This window comes from Orcinus orca, chromosome 6 (genome assembly GCF_937001465.1).
Source record: "Orcinus orca chromosome 6, mOrcOrc1.1, whole genome shotgun sequence".
NCBI classification, from domain to species: domain Eukaryota; kingdom Metazoa; phylum Chordata; class Mammalia; order Artiodactyla; family Delphinidae; genus Orcinus; species Orcinus orca.
Window position 1 is genome coordinate 62337207 of NC_064564.1, and position 18742 is coordinate 62355948.

Sequence of the window (18742 nt, forward strand, 5' to 3'; positions counted from 1 at the left end):
AATTTCCTTCATTCTTTAGGATGAGAAATAGGATACTTTCCCTTAAAAAAAAATCCCAGTGCATCAAAAATGGCATCCTACCTTCTTTGTTTATTTAGTTTCTGATTAGTACATAGTCATCTTATGCAACAGCCCTCCTCCCAGTCCATACATTCTTGTGAGAAATTTCAAAACAGAACTTAAATGGGAAGCTGGGTTGTTAAAATTCATTTTCCTTTAGGGTTGACAGTTTTTAAGCTATGGACTTTAAAAAGGAAAGTACCTAAAAATGACAGTGCTGTACCATTTAAAATAGCAATGCAATACATTTTGTTTTTCCAGGGAAACTCCCTAGGAATTTTAATTTCATAATTATAATTTCCATTTAGATGCTGACAAGCGAGTAGTTATTATCAATTTGCATTGTTTGCAACAGCAGAATGAAAACCATAAAAACTTTTAATATCTTTTTTGTTTGTGACAGAAAAGTGACATCAGTATACTACGTATTTTATTCCTCTCACTGTTAATCAATTTCAAATCATTTTAAACATTGCTCACAGTTCTGGTAATCATCCAGTTTGTATTGCTACTCTGAGATGCTGTTGGATGTGATATCTAGCAGCATTTTTAGAGCCCACTTTCATTCCTAGGGTTTCTGAACAAACAGGTACCTGGGTTTTCACCAGTTCTACTAACACCAAGTTGAATTTCCTGATGAAGTGGAGACTCATTTCCCAGCATCAGCATTACAAAGATACCACTCACCTCTCTTCTCCCTTCTTTCCCTCATCGTGGAAGTTAATACCTTAAAACTGGAAGGGATCTCTGCAAAATCATTTATTTCACATTTCATATTTTTACAGTTAAGAGATAGGAAAGTTAGGCACCCCCTCAAGATGTTACACATACAAAATGGTGGAGCTGAGAAGGAAATCTGTCTACCGTGACTCCAGGAAAATCAAGATGAAGGTCAGGACATACACCATCAGGCCAGCAGGAGCATCACAGGGGAAACATGAAAACAAGGCGGAGAAAATACTGGTGATGAGCAAACAATGATGAACTTTGCTATTTTCTTCTTACTTAGAATCTAAGGATAGTTTTCAAAATAAACTTTAGCTATGGTTACTAAATCCTTGTTTCAATGACGTATCACTGAAAACTGGCCGGAGGCAAGAGAAACTTTGTAATAGGGGTAAGAAAATAGAAAATAAAATGGGAAAGTAAAATGTTTTTGAGTTAAAAAAATGTCCAACTGTAACTTAATTGTCAAAACTCAAAGAAACAAGAAAAATGTGAAGAGTAGGAAAAATAATTAAAATACCTTCTCCCAAACCACCATCGTTAATGTTTTAGCATATTTTGTCCTATCCTTTTTGGGGTGCATTTTTCTTTACCTGATATCTCTCATCTGTAATTTTGTGTGATGCTTTTGTGGCTTACCATTGAGTCATAAGTATTTCTCGTGGCATATAATAAAAACTTTATAATAACAACATTTACTATTTGTATGACGTTCCATCATTATGCCAGTTTATCTCACCATCAATTCCTATAATAATTGATGTTTTGAGTACTTATAATCTTTGTAAATAAAATATATGGTTAATATCTTTGTCCATAAATATTTGTCTACATTTTATATAATTTTCATATAATAGATTTCTAGATCCGGAAATACCAGGTAGATAACAAGCAGGCTTTTAAGAGGGAAAGTGTATGTTAGGAACATTTAAAGGAGACAGAGGACATTTCAAAAACCTCCAACTGTCAGCCTTTCGTCCTTAGGAATCTTGAAGTCTACATCTTTCTTTACAGAAATTATTTTTATTGCTATGACTTTGGAGGCTTCTTGACTCATCTTTTTATGCAGATTGTGGAGTTCAGTTGAAAGTAAGGCAGCACACAATATCTGGGTTAGAGTCACTTTACCATATTATCCTATTTCTATTTCTTGCCAAACCGTCTAACTCAGGGCTGTATTTCTTGTGTCTTTAAAATTTCCTAGAATTTCTCTTAAATGTCACTAATTTTAATAGTGGCACTGCTGCTTTCTGGCAATGTCCTGATAGCGGCATCAAAGCAAAGAGCTAAAATTTTACTCACTTTGATTGATGAGCTCATTTTGTTACAGAGGACAAATTGGATTCTTTTTTAATACTGGTAGTAAAAATTAATGTGTGATGTTGCTTTACAAATGTTATTGCATCTCTGCCATAATACGGATTTCAGCAATAAAAGCACTAGCAGATAACTTCACCAGAAAGTTACCTCCCTCCCCTTTTAACTACCCTCAAATGTAAAAGGTGCTTTCCTAATTTTATAATCCTTGTATATGTGTAGGGATGTATGTATTGACCGAAACAGGGTTGAGGGCTCTGGAGAGAGCAGTGGCAGTGGGGTAATAGTCTGTGTTTCCACTTTCCATCTAATTGTGATGTTTATTTCTTTTTATTTCAGCACCTCCAAGGTTTACACGAACTCCCGTTGACCAGACAGGGGTCTCTGGTGGAGTTGCCTCTTTCATTTGCCAAGCGACAGGAGACCCAAGACCTAAAATTGTCTGGAACAAAAAAGGAAAGAAAGTCAGCAATCAGAGATTTGAGGTATTAGGTCCATTGTTCTGTTTCTCTGGGGGAAGAATGTAACTGCTGAATTTTTGGTTTGTATGTTACTTGCTTGTTTTTCTCTGATACAAGATGTTGTAATCACTGAGATATGCCATTCCTTATGTTGTGTGTGATGGAAAACTTCACTCTAGATGGCTTCAGCTTTTTTAAAAAAGGGAATTTGGGGGTTCAGATGACTGACTTTTGTCGTACTTGTACGAGGGCTCAAACAGTGTTCTTAGCATCCATCTGTAACCTCATCCTCAGACTGCTTCCCCTTAAGATGGCAAGATGCAGTCTCACATCCTCCCACATCCGAGACTAGAGGATGAGTGAGAGCTTTCTGTGCTATTGGCTCTTATTGAGTTTCGTGTTCATCACTGAACCAGTCTGTGTGGACAGCTGGATGGTACAGACTAACTCATTTATGTTAATCAGAATCTACCTCAGTTACTGGGAATGAGATCAGTTTCATCCAACCCCATGGCTTGGAATGAGGGAGTAGTGTTTTCCCAAAGGGAATTCAAGTTCCTGTTATCCGAAAGAAGGGGAACGGATACTGGACAGCAGATTTAGCTGTCCACTATACTTCACACCTGTGTTTTACAGGCAGCATGGACTAGAAAGAGAACTTAGCTCCAGTGTGTTAGTGTGAAGAACTGCTCTGAAGGAAACATAACCCAACCAGGTTGATAGTTGATAAACCTACTGATGAAGTCGATTTTGTTTATTCAGGAAACCTTAGTGCATTGAAGATGATGATACATAATTCAGATATTATTTTGGGTGTTTTTAAGGAGCCTATGGTTTATAAATTTGCTCCTTCTGGAGGAGAAAAATAGGTGATAAGCTATTTAGAGAAAAATTGGAAGAAGCACACAATACCATGCCTGTATTTTAAGATATGAAGAGGATAGATTGATTTTTAGAGAGCACTTAGACCACCAAACTGACCCAAAATGTGAAACTCACCTCCTCTTACCTGAGTTTCTGACTGCTTTATAGCCTAATTCACAGTTTGGCAAATTAAAACAATTCCCAGTTAAATGAAACATAGCAATGACAAAATTCAGAGCATTGTGGGTTTATTCATTTTTCACCAGTTCTCAAAGAGCAGGAAATGGACCAAATGCATAAAGAGCATAATTACACTGGTGAAAATTGAAATCTGGCCTGTAGTTTACAAATGGTAAGTTTAAAATTTTGTTTGTTTGAAGATCAGATACCTACAGTGATTTAAACATAAACAAAAAGAATATCTTAATCTTTGAGAAATATTTCCTACATTGTCATAGGAAATGATGTGTGTGTGACTTTTGGTGCACATATACTTTTTAGTTTAAATGAAATTCACTTTTTTGTCAAAGAAGTTTGACATCATGCTTGCTAGTGATGATGGCTTCTTGACAAACTCTTGTAACAAAGTTTAAATTATAACAGTAAACATTTCAAAGCAGGAGGTCTGCTCAGTACATAACTCCTAATGAGAGTCAAATAAACATCCAGAAAAAATTATTTTAACACAAAGCGGCTACATCAAATAGTACTGAGTCTTGGGCTGTGAATCCTTCATATCTGTAACAGTATATTGTATTTTTTGGTTTCGCTAGTTTCTAAAGCCCATGAGAGTATGAGTGAGACTGATTTTGTTCCCTCTTCTATCTCCAGTGGCAAATATAGCATCTGGCCTAGAGTAGGTACATAATTAATACTGGGTGTTAAATCGGGTTTGCAAATTGGAGATTACAGTATTAGCATCTAATGTGTATATTGTTTGTTGAAGAAAATAGGTCTAAACCTAGGAAGTAGTTCAGAAATGTAAGCATGCAATGACATGTAACAATTAATCAAAAGTTAAGAGAGTAGATCCTAAGAGTTCTCATCATAAGTAGAAAAACATTTCTTCTTTTATTGTATCTATATGAGATGATGGATGTTAGCTAAAACCTACTTTGGTCATCATTTCACAATATATGTAAATCAGACCATCGTGCTATACACCTTAAACCTTATATAGTGATGTATGTCAATTATTTCTCAATAAAACTGAAAAACATCAAAATTTAAATTAGTATTAAAGATGTTTAAACCTTTCTCTACATTAAGTTATAGGATACTCAAATATATATATATATATATATGTGTGTATATATATATATATATATATAAATTATAGCATATTTGACAAAGATTCCAGTAGCTATGAAACTTTATTCTCCCACGATGCATAGTAGATTCATTCTAAAGTGTGTGATACTTTTAATAGAGTTGAAAATAAATCGTGGTGCATTGAGAAATGGGATGTTTTGACTATCTCTGTGAATTTAGAATGTAAATGGGATGCGGAAAGGACTTGAAGTGGCCATATCTTAAAAACATTCAATCTCTTTTTTCCGTATGTTGACACTTATATACAAAATCTGGGATTGATCATCTAGTAAATATATTTATAAAGCATTCTTAATTTATTCACAATTTAAGCACATGGATATATTATTCATAGGGAAATGCAAAAAAAAACCCCACCATCTCAGTGAACAGCTGGAAAAACACAGCAGAGTTATAGAAAAGACAGGTAGAGGACTCTACAGTTTTGTATGCATATTTATCAATATTATCAACATCATTTTTTAAAAGTATTACTTGAGTAGGTGACAAATACCTAACTGTTTCAAAGTAGAGTCCATAATGATAGTGAATTCAGGCTTACTGTTTAGGACATTAATTTTCTGCCTGGTGAAGCAAGCCTCCATTTTACAGCAAGAATGCCCTAAAAATGCAGAAAATGCTAAGCTAAAACAAATACTGGAATGATTTATGGCAAAATTAATGCATGCCATCAGTCTCTGGGGCTATGAAAGCCATCTCATTGGCTGCCTAAGTACTAGATTTATGCAGTTTCTCTTCATGGTTTGCTCATCTATACTGTTCAGGATGAGACATTTTAAACCAGAAGAGCTATCAGTGGTGGCATACATTATTTCTTCACCTTATCGTCCAGTTACTGAATGGATCCACATGTGCATATGTGCTATCAGAGACAGAATAATTTAAGAAGTGTATCCATCATAGCAGCAAGTCTCTTGCAAAATTAATAAAAAGGTCACATTGTCCTAGATACATATACTAGAATATTTTCATGATTAAACCCTGGATGGTTTTCTGTAGAGACAAGAAATCTACATTTTTGCATATGTAGTTTCATGTCTTTCCATTCTGCCGTATAGGATTCAGTACATTAGAGCAATTATTCCGTTTCATCACTGTATCAAAATTCAGTCTCAAAATGCTTCTGAGTTTATTCTGAGCCTAATGGCTGGTTCACCACTGCATTAAGAGATTTAGCTGAGAGGCAGATGATAGTAACAACACCTGTGACAGCTATTGTTTCCTCTAATAGGTAATAGAGTTTGACGATGGATCTGGATCAGTTCTCAGAATACAACCCTTACGGACTCCGCGAGATGAGGCAATTTATGAATGTGTGGCCTCGAATAACGTGGGAGAAATAAGTGTATCCACCAGACTCACAGTTTTACGAGGTAAGTATTCAAGTGCAAGGCTGCTGCTTGTGTAGTTGAAATTCTGTATCCCAGGTGTTCTTTTGTAGAATCATTGAAAAGACTACAGTTGTCATGACACTTAAATGGGAAATGAATTGAAGTAAAATACTGATTAGGGTCAAACTTTATTTAAATAGACAGAGGGTGCCTTCTCTCCTAGGACTTAAAAATGCTAGTCGGGGAAAGGAAAGAAAGTCCCAAAGAAGTGCTGATTTCAAATGCCAGATACCATTTTGATTTTTGGTAAAGAGCCTTGATAGGAAGCAGGGTATGCTACTGTTTTGCATGTTAGCTTCACTTGTGTGTGGATTTTTCATATCTAGGTCAGCAACTACTTTTTGGAAATTACCAAAGCTGACATTGGTGTTTGCAAAATTAAAGGAATATCTACTACCTAAAGATGAGTTCTTATTAAGCAGAGGAATCAAGAACAAGAAAGGCACCTTTCTTCTTTATGTCCAAAAAAAGTGTTTTGTTTCAGTCTTTTATATTTCTTGAACTAACATCTGTTGATGCAAAGTGATTGGAAACAGTGTGTCCCCTTCTGTGTTTCCAGCTATGTGGCTTATGCAATGTGCCCAAAGCATGGGATGACTTGCTAAATCTGTAGTACGGTGTATCTACTTCCAAGACTTCCTTTAGAATGACAGTGCTAGAGAATAATGGCTAGTGATTAATAATGCTCTGTTGTATTATATATATAATTCAATCTTTTGTATAGAGATAAGAATATTGCCTAATTTGGCTTGCGTCGTAGTTGACATTTCCAGACTAACCCTCTGTGCCTTTGTTTCTTTCTCATACACACTTGCATTTGTCTGTTTGTTTTGTATTGCTTTGAACTTTGCTTTGCTTGATTCCACAACTTAGTAAAATAGCCTTTCTTCAGATGAATGGAATTAGAAAGAAGAGATCATAATTGAATAATCTTAGAGGAACATATATAGAGTGAGAGCATTTCTCCTCCATTCCATCCCCCCCACCCCCGCTTTGAGGCATGTATGTTTCTCTATATGTTTTATACAATCAAAAATGTTTTCTTTTAGATCTATTTAGTACCAAAATTAATCAGTCAATCTGAGAAGTCTAGAAAATAATATTTACATATACATCCTACAATGTGCTTTAAGTACTATAAAATCTTACTAAGTCTTAGGGGAAATATTGACCAACTGGATATAGATCTTTTAATTGCATGTAACAGAATGCTGCTTAAAAACAAACAAGTCAAATTTGAGCTACATTTCTGGCCATTATGACACACTGTGTTCATATAGGAAATTCTCCATCCCCCTGTAAACATATAGACATGTTGATAAAATATTTGAAAATACAATTAAATGTGTGGTTAGGTTTACAAACGTGAAAGAAATTTCCAGGTGCTCAAGTGCTTCGGATAAGAGATAATTTGTAATCTTATAAACCAAGGTAATAACCAAATGGACTATATGATTTAGGGCTGAAGTTTTAACTCTCCAGCAGGACACAGACCTATATAAAATAAGAGGAGCTAGATCAGCTTTCTGAACAAGGTAAGAATTCTAGCACTATTTCTGCAGTGCGATACTTAGAACCCAGAAGCTAACATAAAAGCTGGTCAGAAACGGTGAATCCCATGGAGTGTGGAACAGACAGCCATGTAAGGACTCACCCCACAGAGACATCACCACAGTTCAGGCCATACAACCCCAGATAAGGTCATTTATTCTCAGATGGGCTCATAGGCACCAGTTCTAAAGCATGAAAGCCAGTTCCAACTCATGAGGGACAGGAAGCCCAATCAGTGAGAGTAGAAATCATAGTCTGTTAACTATAGATAATTGAACTGTATGAATGGGTTTTAAAAGAAATGAATTCTAAATATTTGTAAAGGTAAAGAGAGGAGTAAAATCTGTTAGGTAAGAATAAGACTTTAGGAAAAAAAAGAGCAGTTAGTAGTTAGAAGTCAGATTTCGGAGCTGAAAGGGACCTTGGAGACTATGTTTATACATACTGTAATATGTATATATGTGGATATACATGTATATGTTCACATAAACTTAGATAAAAGGTCTGAAGATTGTTGAGTAATTTTGGGGGCCATTCATATAGGAAGCTAAATCAGATTCGCTGGTCTTCTTTAAAACTTTTAATCTTTGCTTATTCATGTAGTTTATAACTAATGCTATTATGTAGAAAATGTATTACAAAGATGCAATCAAGTAAAAGTTATTAGAAACTTTTTAGGTGTTTTCGCCTTCTGAGTTCCCGGAACAAACCCCTTAAAAGGAAACAGTGGCAGTCACTTGGGTTGACTTAATCTTTATGCATTTGAGGAAGGAATTAACAAGAAGTTGGAGGAAAATATCACTTTACATAGACATTCATATGGATTTATGTTTTCCTGCCTCCCAGTTGACTGAGGTCCTCCCATCTCATCTGCTTTTATCCAACTAGCTCCCACATAAAACAAATACATTTGAAAATTTTAATGTAATCTTGACTTTCTATGTTCATATCTGTCATATATAAGTACATTTGTATGAAAATTTATAATTCTAGTAAAGTACTTAAACCTTATTTTTTTAAGACTATGTTTAGCAATTTTGGAAATGTTTCATGAGAAAAACTCAAAGGTATTTTGGATAATGAAAAAGTAGTCTAAACATTACCTTAAAATAGAATATTTTTATATATCCTTATAGGATGAAATAAGTGGAGTTGGGAATTATCTTGTTTCCTAGAGTTACCTCTTTGTTTAAAATTTCTAAATAACAGTAATCCTATTAGTAATAGTCTTTACAAATATCCCAGTGGTAAACTGACATTTCTAGATTATGAACGTTGTGAACAGTTAACTAGATGAATGTGAAGAGTTTCATTCCATAGTTGATGGGCTTTGTGCTCATTTTAAGTTCACTTTTTCTTGCAAATCACATCGGCAGATACTCAAGCTCTCTGCTCTGCAGTGGATGGAAAATACTTTGCACTTTTCATCCATACCCATCGTTAGATGCCCATTTTGTCCACATGGGTCATTTACTTTTTACCCACTCTGCTGACAATGCCAAAAATGTGCCAGCTGTCACAATGGGTTTTGTCTAAGTGGACTGGATGGAGATCACTAATTTATTTCACACAGGCCACTAGAGGACCTAATTAATTGGAGATTTAATCATCTGACCTGTACAGCTAATGCAGAAGACATTGAAATAATACTCTGACCACCCATGTGCATTGAAGGGAGTACTTCAGGGAAAATCTTCCCTGTGTAGCTCGTTTCAAATTACCCTCGCTCTGAAAAACTGTTTTCATAAGGAAAGATAACTACAAGCTCGGGCTGAACATACCCTGGAATGAGATATTTGAGCAATTACCATTTATACGCTGTAGGCTGCAGTTCATGGAAGAAGTAGTGGGAGAAGTGGGGTTGAATGTGGTACTTATGGCCTCCAGGTCACTTAAAACTTTTTTTGGTTGCCCTGCCTGTGGAAACACAAGAACATACCATCTCCGTAGTTCTATAGCACTTAAAGGGGCTGAGCATAGTTGGCATACACGTTTCCCTTCTACGCAGAACTTTAAGTGAAGGCCTTCACATCTCACTGAGTGGTTATTAAGGGTTGAGTCTTACCTAATTGTGGGATTCTGCTAAGGACTTTGGATTTGATATTAAGCTTTCAGTGAAGGGCAAAGTATAGGACCAGAGAGGGTGTTTTAAGAAGAGTGATTATCATCCAGATGGAATTGGTTCTTTCTGAATCTTTGGTTCACTGGCCACAGTTTCCTCTTGTCTAAAGGTATTACATTACTTGTAAATGTATGATAACTGGGGATGAAAATGTTCTCTCAGATATATCTTGTCCACCACTGGACAGGGAAAATGAGATGTCACCTTCCATAGACTTTTCTTTCCTATAAGAGTCCAGGAGCATCTGCCTGTTTTAGACAAGTAGAAAGACAAGAATCCCCTTTTCTTGGGACTTCCCTGGTGGTCCAGTGGTTAAGACTCTGTGCTTCCACTGCGGGGGGCACAGGTTCGATCCCTGGTCGGGGAACTAAGATTCCGTATGCGTATGCTGTGCTGCATGGCCAAAAAAAAAGAAGAAGAATCCCTTTTTCTTGCTCACATGACTCCCCCTCTCTAAGAGAAAGTTCTAGAAAAATTTAGTCAACTTTGCCTCTGATAGTCTGAGATGTCTAAATGTCATGTTTCTTGAATTTAGGTGTTTTTTTTAGGTAGTAATCAGAAAATACACATTTTGTTGTCATCCAAAACAGCATGTACTATGTCATTTTTCTAAGTTTAGTGGATTATCTTCTGAGACTTGCCCATTCTGAAATAACACTGATCCCCAAACCAGCACGAGCATTACCACAAGAAAACAGAGTATGATATATACCATTGTTGCTGTTATCTTCTAGCTTGTTCCTAGAGCACACACAAAGTAAAATTGTTGTCAACAAAAGATAGCTGACCAAACAGACAATTGAGTTGCCTAGTTTTACAGGTGTACCTTATGAAATGGCACTTGTATTTGAGGATCTACTCCACATACATGCATCACAGTTTATGAATAATCACCATCAAGACATAATACACAAAGTCCTCAAGTCCAGGTCTCCAGTAATCTGAGTTCCAGCTCTGGCTCTGTCCCACAATAGCCGTGACATCTTGAGCAAATCTATTAACTTCCCTGTTCTTTTACTTCTTTATTTATCTTGGCGCCGTGTGCACAGGGAAGGCAGTGAATTGGTGATCACTCAGATCCCTGCTTTCTAGCTTTCTGTGATTTGGTGACATGCTTATTTCAACAAGTCAGTTCTTGCAAGATGGAAAAAAGATGCTCCCTGCTCCCTGAAGGTGACTGTTACTGATATAGTAAAACACACAGTGAGCGGTTGGATGAGACAGAAAAGGCATTTCACTGGGAAATGGAGAGAAATGTTTGCATAATATGTCTGTTTCAAAAAAAAATGTAAGCCATTATAGCAGTTGTTTAAAAAAAAAAACAAAAACAACTTTTACCATCTTTCAGGGAGAAGGCAGTCAGCTCTCTCTGCCATCGTGCACTACCCTGTGATCAGAATTAGCATGTTCGTTCCAGTCTCATTTTATTGATGCCTCTTTTTGAAGATAAACACAGTTGTCCCTGCTGTGAAAATGGTACTTTGCCATTTATGTTATAAAATGGTCTCGGCTGGGGATCCAAGCTAGGAACATTAAAGAACAAAGCACAGCTGCTTGACTGTCGCACAAAAGGATTTTTAGGAAAGACTGAAACAAAAGGAAGGATGGCCAACACAGAACAAACTTGCTGACGATTACGGTACCGAGTGAAGATTCTTTGAAAAGGCTTATAAAATAGTTGAGTACTTGGAATACATTGATACCAACACAATAAAGCCTCTCTGAGTACTGCATTTCCATGCTGAAAAGAGCTGGTGGTGGGCAGAGCCATATAAGTAAACAGAAACTTCTGACTTTCTGTAGTACTTACAAATAACTACTCTTTACGTATCAGTGTTGACAAAGGCAGGAGCCCATGTGAACAGTTCCGTGGAGACCCTAGTGCGGAGAAACATTAAAACTTATTATATTTCGGAGAATGAGCGTGTGTGAGCTGAGGCTCTGAGTGTTCCCTTGTGATCAGTCTTCTAAGGACCTTCCTGTTGGTGATGCATGTTGCTTTCTTTTAATCATTATCACTTGTTTTTCCATGCTGGGGTTATGTCTTAAAAGGGCTCAGAGAGAATGAGTGCACTTGTGAATTACTGCATTTAAGTGAGAACAGTTTTCTACTTTAGGCTTCATATTATATTATTTAAGATAATTTTAAAATGAATATTGAGTCGTGTGAGTGTTTACTGTTGATTGATTTGTTAATGGAGCCGTAGAAATGTCGAGCTGGGAGGGAATTTGGTGTACCGAGCCAAATCTCTCACGTGTTTGATGGAAGAAACCAAGGTCCAGAGAGTTTGAAATGATTTTTTTCTTGGTCATACAGCTAAGATTTCCTTTGGGTTTTACCCAGTCAGAAATAATCCCTGCCGTATTATGTTGTGACAATGTATTCTAGCCCTCCAGATACTCACTTATGATGTATAAGACATTGTCCAGGAAGAACTATGTTCTTCCAGCTCACCACCCACAGACAAGCGGAGGTGACCGAAAACAGTGCTGTCGTGCTATGGGTGTGCAAAGTGGAAAAACTCCACCATGATGATGCATCATGGGAGAGAAGAGGTCTCTGTTGAGGCTTGAAGACTATGTAGGGCTTTATCAGGCAGAGCTAGTGTGAGAGACTGTTAGGGATAGAGAAAGTTTCATGAACCTGATTATATACACAGGTAAGAAATTGCTAAATATTTGATGGTGGGTGTGGGTGGTATATTAGGGCTCTCCAGAGAAATGGAACCAATATAAGTATATGCATATTTATACTTTTTTTGTTTATATATGTAAAGAGATTTATTATAAGGAATTGGCTTATACTATTAAGGAGGCAGACAACACCCAAGATCTGCAGGGTGAGTCAACAAGCTGGAAGCCTAGGAAAGCTGATGGTATAGTGTGAAGACTGGCAGACCCAGACTTGAGACCCAGGAAGAGCTGATGTTTCAGTTTGAGTCTGAAGGCAGGACTGTGCCAATATCCTAGTTTGAAGGCAGTTGGGCAGGAGGAATTTTTTTATTTGGGAGAGGGTCATTCTTTTTGTTCTATTCAGGCTTTCAGCTGATTGGATGAGGCCCCCCTCACATTAGAAAAAACAGTCTGCTTTACTGGGTCTTTTGATTTAAATGTTAATCTCATCCCAAAACACCCTTACAGTGACACCCAAAATAAGGTTTGACCAAATGTCTGGGCACCTTGTGGCCCAGTCCAGTTGAACATGAAATTAACCATCACAGGTAGGTATAAGCAGTAGTTGCTCAGAATAGAGTAGAAGTTAAAAGAGTAGTAGTAGAAGAAAATGAGGTTGGGACATACTTCATTGGCCAAAGAGATTAAACTACACAAGTGAGAAATCATGTGACTAAGTTAATATTGACCGTCTCTATATGAGTTGAAATTTGCAGAGGTTTACTGAAATACTTAAAGTAACATATCAAACAATTCACGGTGCTTTATATGCAATTGATGTTTATATTTTAAAACTGGATATTTGGTTGACTTTCACTGATAAAATTTGAACAATTTTTAAAAATTCAACTTTCTGGCTTTCAAAATTAGTTTTATTTTAAGCTACTAATTAAGATGTAGTTTTCAAAGTTGTACATGCATAATGTTGGGGGGATTTAGGGCATAGATATACCAAATGCCTCATCTAGGGTTTAATTATGAAAATCCTAGTTATATAGCTCCTTAGAAGAGCAAGTAACTTATTTTATCTTACTAAAAAAAAAGACTTGTGAATTAATGCCACATTAAACACAAATATGATGACATACATCCTAGTATTCTTAATATATCTTATTAAAGATAGCAGGACAATTTAAAGACTGTCTTATCTATGATCTTTCTAAATGAGCTTGTGTTTTAATTTACATTTCAGAACTTTCCATGCCCTTATTTTTTGTATCTTTAACATTTACCCTTGATTTTTAAACTTTTTCCTTGCATTAAATATGCATATATTATTTTCACACAGTGGATTTTTTTTTAACAAGTAGATTTTGGCCACAAGGTAACCCTATTAATTTTTTTTTTCTCACATACGTGATGATATGTGTGTGTTCAGGCAATAAAATTTGATCTCAGTTTGGGTTTTCCTAGAAGAGAGCCTACATTTTTTCAGAATATAGCACCAAAAGAGCTGTTTAAAAGAGTGAAACTGTGTATCATGAGTGAGACTAGCAAATTATTATTACAACTTTCAGATATTTTCTATCCTTCTAAGTTTGTATGAATACTTCTTTTCGTTTGAGTATTTGTTTAATTGCATGGTTAACCACAAATCAATCAGACAACTAGAAAATTAAATATAGTGGGAAAGTATTAGCTCATAAGAACTTGATAGCTTTTAGTAAAGTTGATTGTTATTTATCAATACTTACACCTTGTATAGTTAAACCAAAAATTCTGTTTGGGAAATATATTTGCATATATATGTATGTATACATATATATATGTTTTATACATGCAATGTATATAGTGTAGTGTGTGTGTGTATGACGTGTTGGCTTCGTAGCACTTTGCAATATGTGAAATTATATTCTTTATTTCTTGAAACTTTTATGTTTCCCTCCCCCCTTTGCCTATAAGCTCCATTATATTTTTCTCTGGCCTAGAAATGTTCCTAGCATTTATTGGGCACCCAACAAATATTTGTGAAATGAATGTATACATATAAAGAGGGGTATATAGATATGGTTATGTAAACACATACAGGGTATTGAGACCATTTGAGCAGGAATTTATCTCACTCTACATATAATGGACAAAAGTGATCATTATTTCATTAGTCCCTGTAGGATGGAGAGTGTGACTGAGACCCAGAAAATCAAGGCAAATGGAATGAACGCTACAAAGAGAGGTAGTGAAACAGAGGGAACCACAATGGAAAGAGAATGCTCTTTGTAGCTAGATAGACATGGGTTCCTATCAGTAGTCCACTGTTTCTGACCTATATGGGTTTAGACACATTACTTATGTCTAAACTTGAAGCTCCTTATCTTTAGATGTGGCACAGTGACTCAGATATAAAAGTTGCTGCCTTCTCCCATTATCCGTTTGAAGCTGAGCTCTTTGGTTTGGCCCTCTTGTCCACTGCTGAATCCTCAGCGTCTGGAATAGTGCCTGTCTATGGTGATGGGAAAAAGGGTAGGACTGACAATTCTGGAAAAGTTTTCTGTGCCTTATAAAACATTGCTTAGTCCAAAGGACTGAAAATCAGCTTTTCACATGGAAATAAAGTAATATGAGAGTCTGAAAATATACATGCATTGCCAAGTTATTTGGAACAACTGAGGATCATTTATTGGTACAATGCTCTCTAATATGCAATATCTAAGAATTTTAACTTCTTTTTTTCCCCTAGTACATTTGCGCTTAATGTTGTGTTAACACACATTCCCATAGTCTTCAGAATTCTTGTACATTAGGACCCGATAGTCAGTTGCTTGGACCGCCTAGGTCAAACTAAGGTCATACCTAAAATGGGATTTCGGTTCTATTATATCTGGACTGTCCCAGATCACAGAATAGATAAAAACCATTAATTTTTTTAACGTCTTTGAAAATGCAGCATCATTAGTTATGTATTTTAGAAGAAGTGGGAAAATCTCATATATTGTTTCAACCTTTAAAGAGGTAATGGAAAAGGATTTTTGTTTGTTTTCTTCTTCCAGTTATGCTACTGCCTTGGATGTAGGAAGTGAAAAAAGGTGTGGTTACGAGTTCAGGTTCTGCCAACAGATGTCTGAGTTCAAATCCTAACTCCACTATTTGCTCTGTGGCTTTGCTCACATTTCTCTTAAGCTTTAGCTTCTTTGTTTGTTAAGTGGAGATACTAAGGCCTATTGCCTGAACTTGAGAGGGTGATTCCAGGAGATGATCCACGTAAAGCTTTTAGCAAAGTGCCAGGCACTCAGTTAATGTGAGTCATTATGGAGGATATCGTTAGTCTTACCAATACGATTACTACCAGTAATATTACAATTATCAATAATTCATTTTAAATTATTTTGATTAAAGGGCACTGCCGTATTTGTAAAGCAGAATTTTCTGGCACAGGCAGAGCCATCTCTGTAAGGCCAGGGAAACACATACTTTATAGTCATTAAGTTGTGCTGCCTTGTCCACTAATAATTCTATGGGCCAGATGCGTGAGCCACCAATTGGCTACTTTGGGTTCCACAGAGTATTTAAAATTTGAATGTCACCCTGACATAAGTGATTAGGGTGTGTACGTAAGAGAAAATGAGAGGAAGCTTTTCTTTTATCCGCAACAGAGTTATCTCCCATACTTAGACTAGAAGTGTCATGAAGGCAGGACTTTTCTCTGCTCAAGACTGAGCACCCTGCACAGTGCTCAACATGTTATAAGTTTTCAGTAAATATTTGTTGATTGAGTGAGCAAATGAGAAGTTTAACAAAGGCATTTCTAAATATTTTTTCTTCCAGAACTACTTCATGTAAGGTTTTATTTTTAAAAATCAGAAATAACAGAATGTATTGCTTCCACATCAAAGATAAGCACACAGTGCATGAGAAGCAATTTGTATTAAATTCATGAATTTATTCATTTGATAATATGGTTCTCCCTATGCCAGGGATTGCGCCAAGTGTTGGGACTAAAAAGATGGAAAAGACATTACCACCACCTGCCTTCAAGGAAGCTACAATCTCTGTTTGACAGAAACCATAATTTTGGTCAAAACGACAAGGCAGTTATACATATATATTGTCATTGGGGATAATGAGGTCTATTTTTAGAGGTGTGCTCACAGTAATTCAGCTTACGCCTTTCTAAGTTAGTACTTGCATAAGAAGGACTATTATGTCTCCTTGAAGATTCCATCAATATGACAGTAAGGTTTGTTGAAATGTAAAATGTGTTTGACATATGACGCCTCAACTGACAGAAAAATTAAACTTGCCTTTTTTTCCTGATGAGTAAAAATGTTCTGAGGGAAAATTATATTTTATCCGTAGAAAGATTTGGGATATACTTTGCTTGGGTTTTGAGAAAATATGATGCAGTGAAAAGCTTAAGTAATTACCTTCAAAGTAATATTCCCATTTGTTTCTCTCCCAACTAATAGTAAAAGGAGTTTTTATTTCAGCACCATTTTTTATGACTATTTTTTGCTCTGGGTGGAGATGACAAAGCATACCTAAATAGGAAATGATTTTAATGTGTACTAATAAAATACCTTAAAACATCTTCTTCCTCAGACAACTTCCTTAAACAAAATTAATTTCCATAATGAAATATTTATTTATTAAAAAAAATGGAAGTTCAGGTGCTTCTACCCTTGAGGAAAATCCATTAGTGTATACTTCAAAACAGGAACATTCTTAGATCTGTTACTTCCTAAGGCCTAACAACTTGGGTTAGAACCCTGTACCCTAAAGAACCTTCTGTTTACACTTGAGTTTTACGCATGTCATAGTATCTTATGATGATAGATCTGAATTTCCAGGTATTGCCAAGCCTGTTATAAACTGACATCAAGTGCTACAGCGGACTTAACTGGGAGTCCCATTAATCTTTGTTGAAGATGCATGAATAAAGTTAGCACTTACCCACTCAACAGCAAATAGAAATCCCTTGTCTCAGCTTATCAACAGCTAAATCATTGCTGAGGAGGAAGAGTTCGCTTGGACTTAAATTATTCTTTGCAGTAATTTACCGTAAACCAGCTACAAAGAGGTAGGAGGACGTTCAGTGTTGCCCAGTAGGACTGGGGTTTAGCTAGTCTTGTCTTAATTTCGTATCAACATGTTTAAAAGATGGCTCTGATAACTCAAAAACAAACAAAATATGTTGATATGATATGTTTTAAAAAGCCTGACCAACTACATGCAAACAGTGTTGATTAAGCCCAGAGGCCATTCTTCTTGTGTCTTCCAGTGATGATTCCTTGGTGAAAGGCCCTCACCAAACCATCGCAGTGTTCTGGTGCCAGAAAATCTAGAAGGGTGTGGTGGAGGGGAAGTAATCTGATGTGGAGTTGAGGTAGAGACAGATTTACCCTGCAGCTAAGGAAACTTCACTGTCAAGGCCCTCACTTACCTGGTGCCTTCCAAAGCCCTGGGAGGGCCTAGTAGTATGTTCAGTTGATTGTAAGTTTGTTTGTTTTTTTCCCTAAATTTTGCAAAAGTAGTATTTTTGTGTCTGTTTTCATAAAGTAGACCTCTAAAATTTCATGTTTCAAGCGTTATAGAATCTAGATCTACCACTAAGATAAAACTAAGAGATATATGATTGATAAAGAATATTAATTGTGGATGTGAGTCTAACAGATGGTGGGATGAATGTCTTTCCCGACTCACTCTCCTTTGATCAGCAGACTTAAAAGGACTTTGCCAAATGTTTAAAATTCTGAGTCCCTACATTTATGGAGAGTATCTTAGCTTTGTTTGCTTCCTCTTCTGTTTAACATATAATGTGCTCATGGAGTGAACACATGCTGCCCTCTCCATAAGGATGGTTGTACGCTTCACATAGGATCCCTCCCCCGACCCCCTGTTAACTGAACTTTATCTGGTTATGTTTTTTTCCTCCATTCTAAAAGACCAATTTTTCTATTGCTTCTCTTTCTATCCGAACATCAACACCAACACCAACACCAACACCATCACTGAAGCAAAATAGTCTTGTCTGCAAGACACTAATGGATTCATAATTTTTATTTTAATATAATTTAGTTATAAAGTTTAGTGTTATTATTTACAAAATTCATCAAATGAATTTCTGAGCTTATTCTCTGTGAGTGACATGTTGTCTTGTATGTCAGAAAAGAGACAAGGAGGAAGACATGGTTGAGGTTGAGGCATGGTTGAGGCATGGTTGAGGCTGCTTTTCTTAAAGAGTTTTTCTGTAAAATGAATATTTACAAGATCTTCAGATTTCTATTCTCACTGAGGAGACATCACAGAAC

At 36.2% G+C, this 18742-nt stretch overlaps 1 protein-coding gene across 24 annotated transcripts in view; it reads left to right on the plus strand.

Moving 5' to 3' along the window:
* Window positions 1-18742, plus strand: part of PTPRD (protein tyrosine phosphatase receptor type D) — a 2143853-nt gene that overhangs the window by 1821241 nt on the left and 303870 nt on the right. For all 24 annotated transcript variants that reach the window (XM_049711289.1, XM_049711292.1, XM_049711307.1 and 21 more), the window contains 2 exons: window positions 2443-2588; window positions 5992-6133. In XM_049711289.1, coding sequence (XP_049567246.1) covers window positions 2443-2588; window positions 5992-6133 — 288 coding nt within the window. The remainder of the gene's footprint in view (window positions 1-2442; window positions 2589-5991; window positions 6134-18742) is intronic.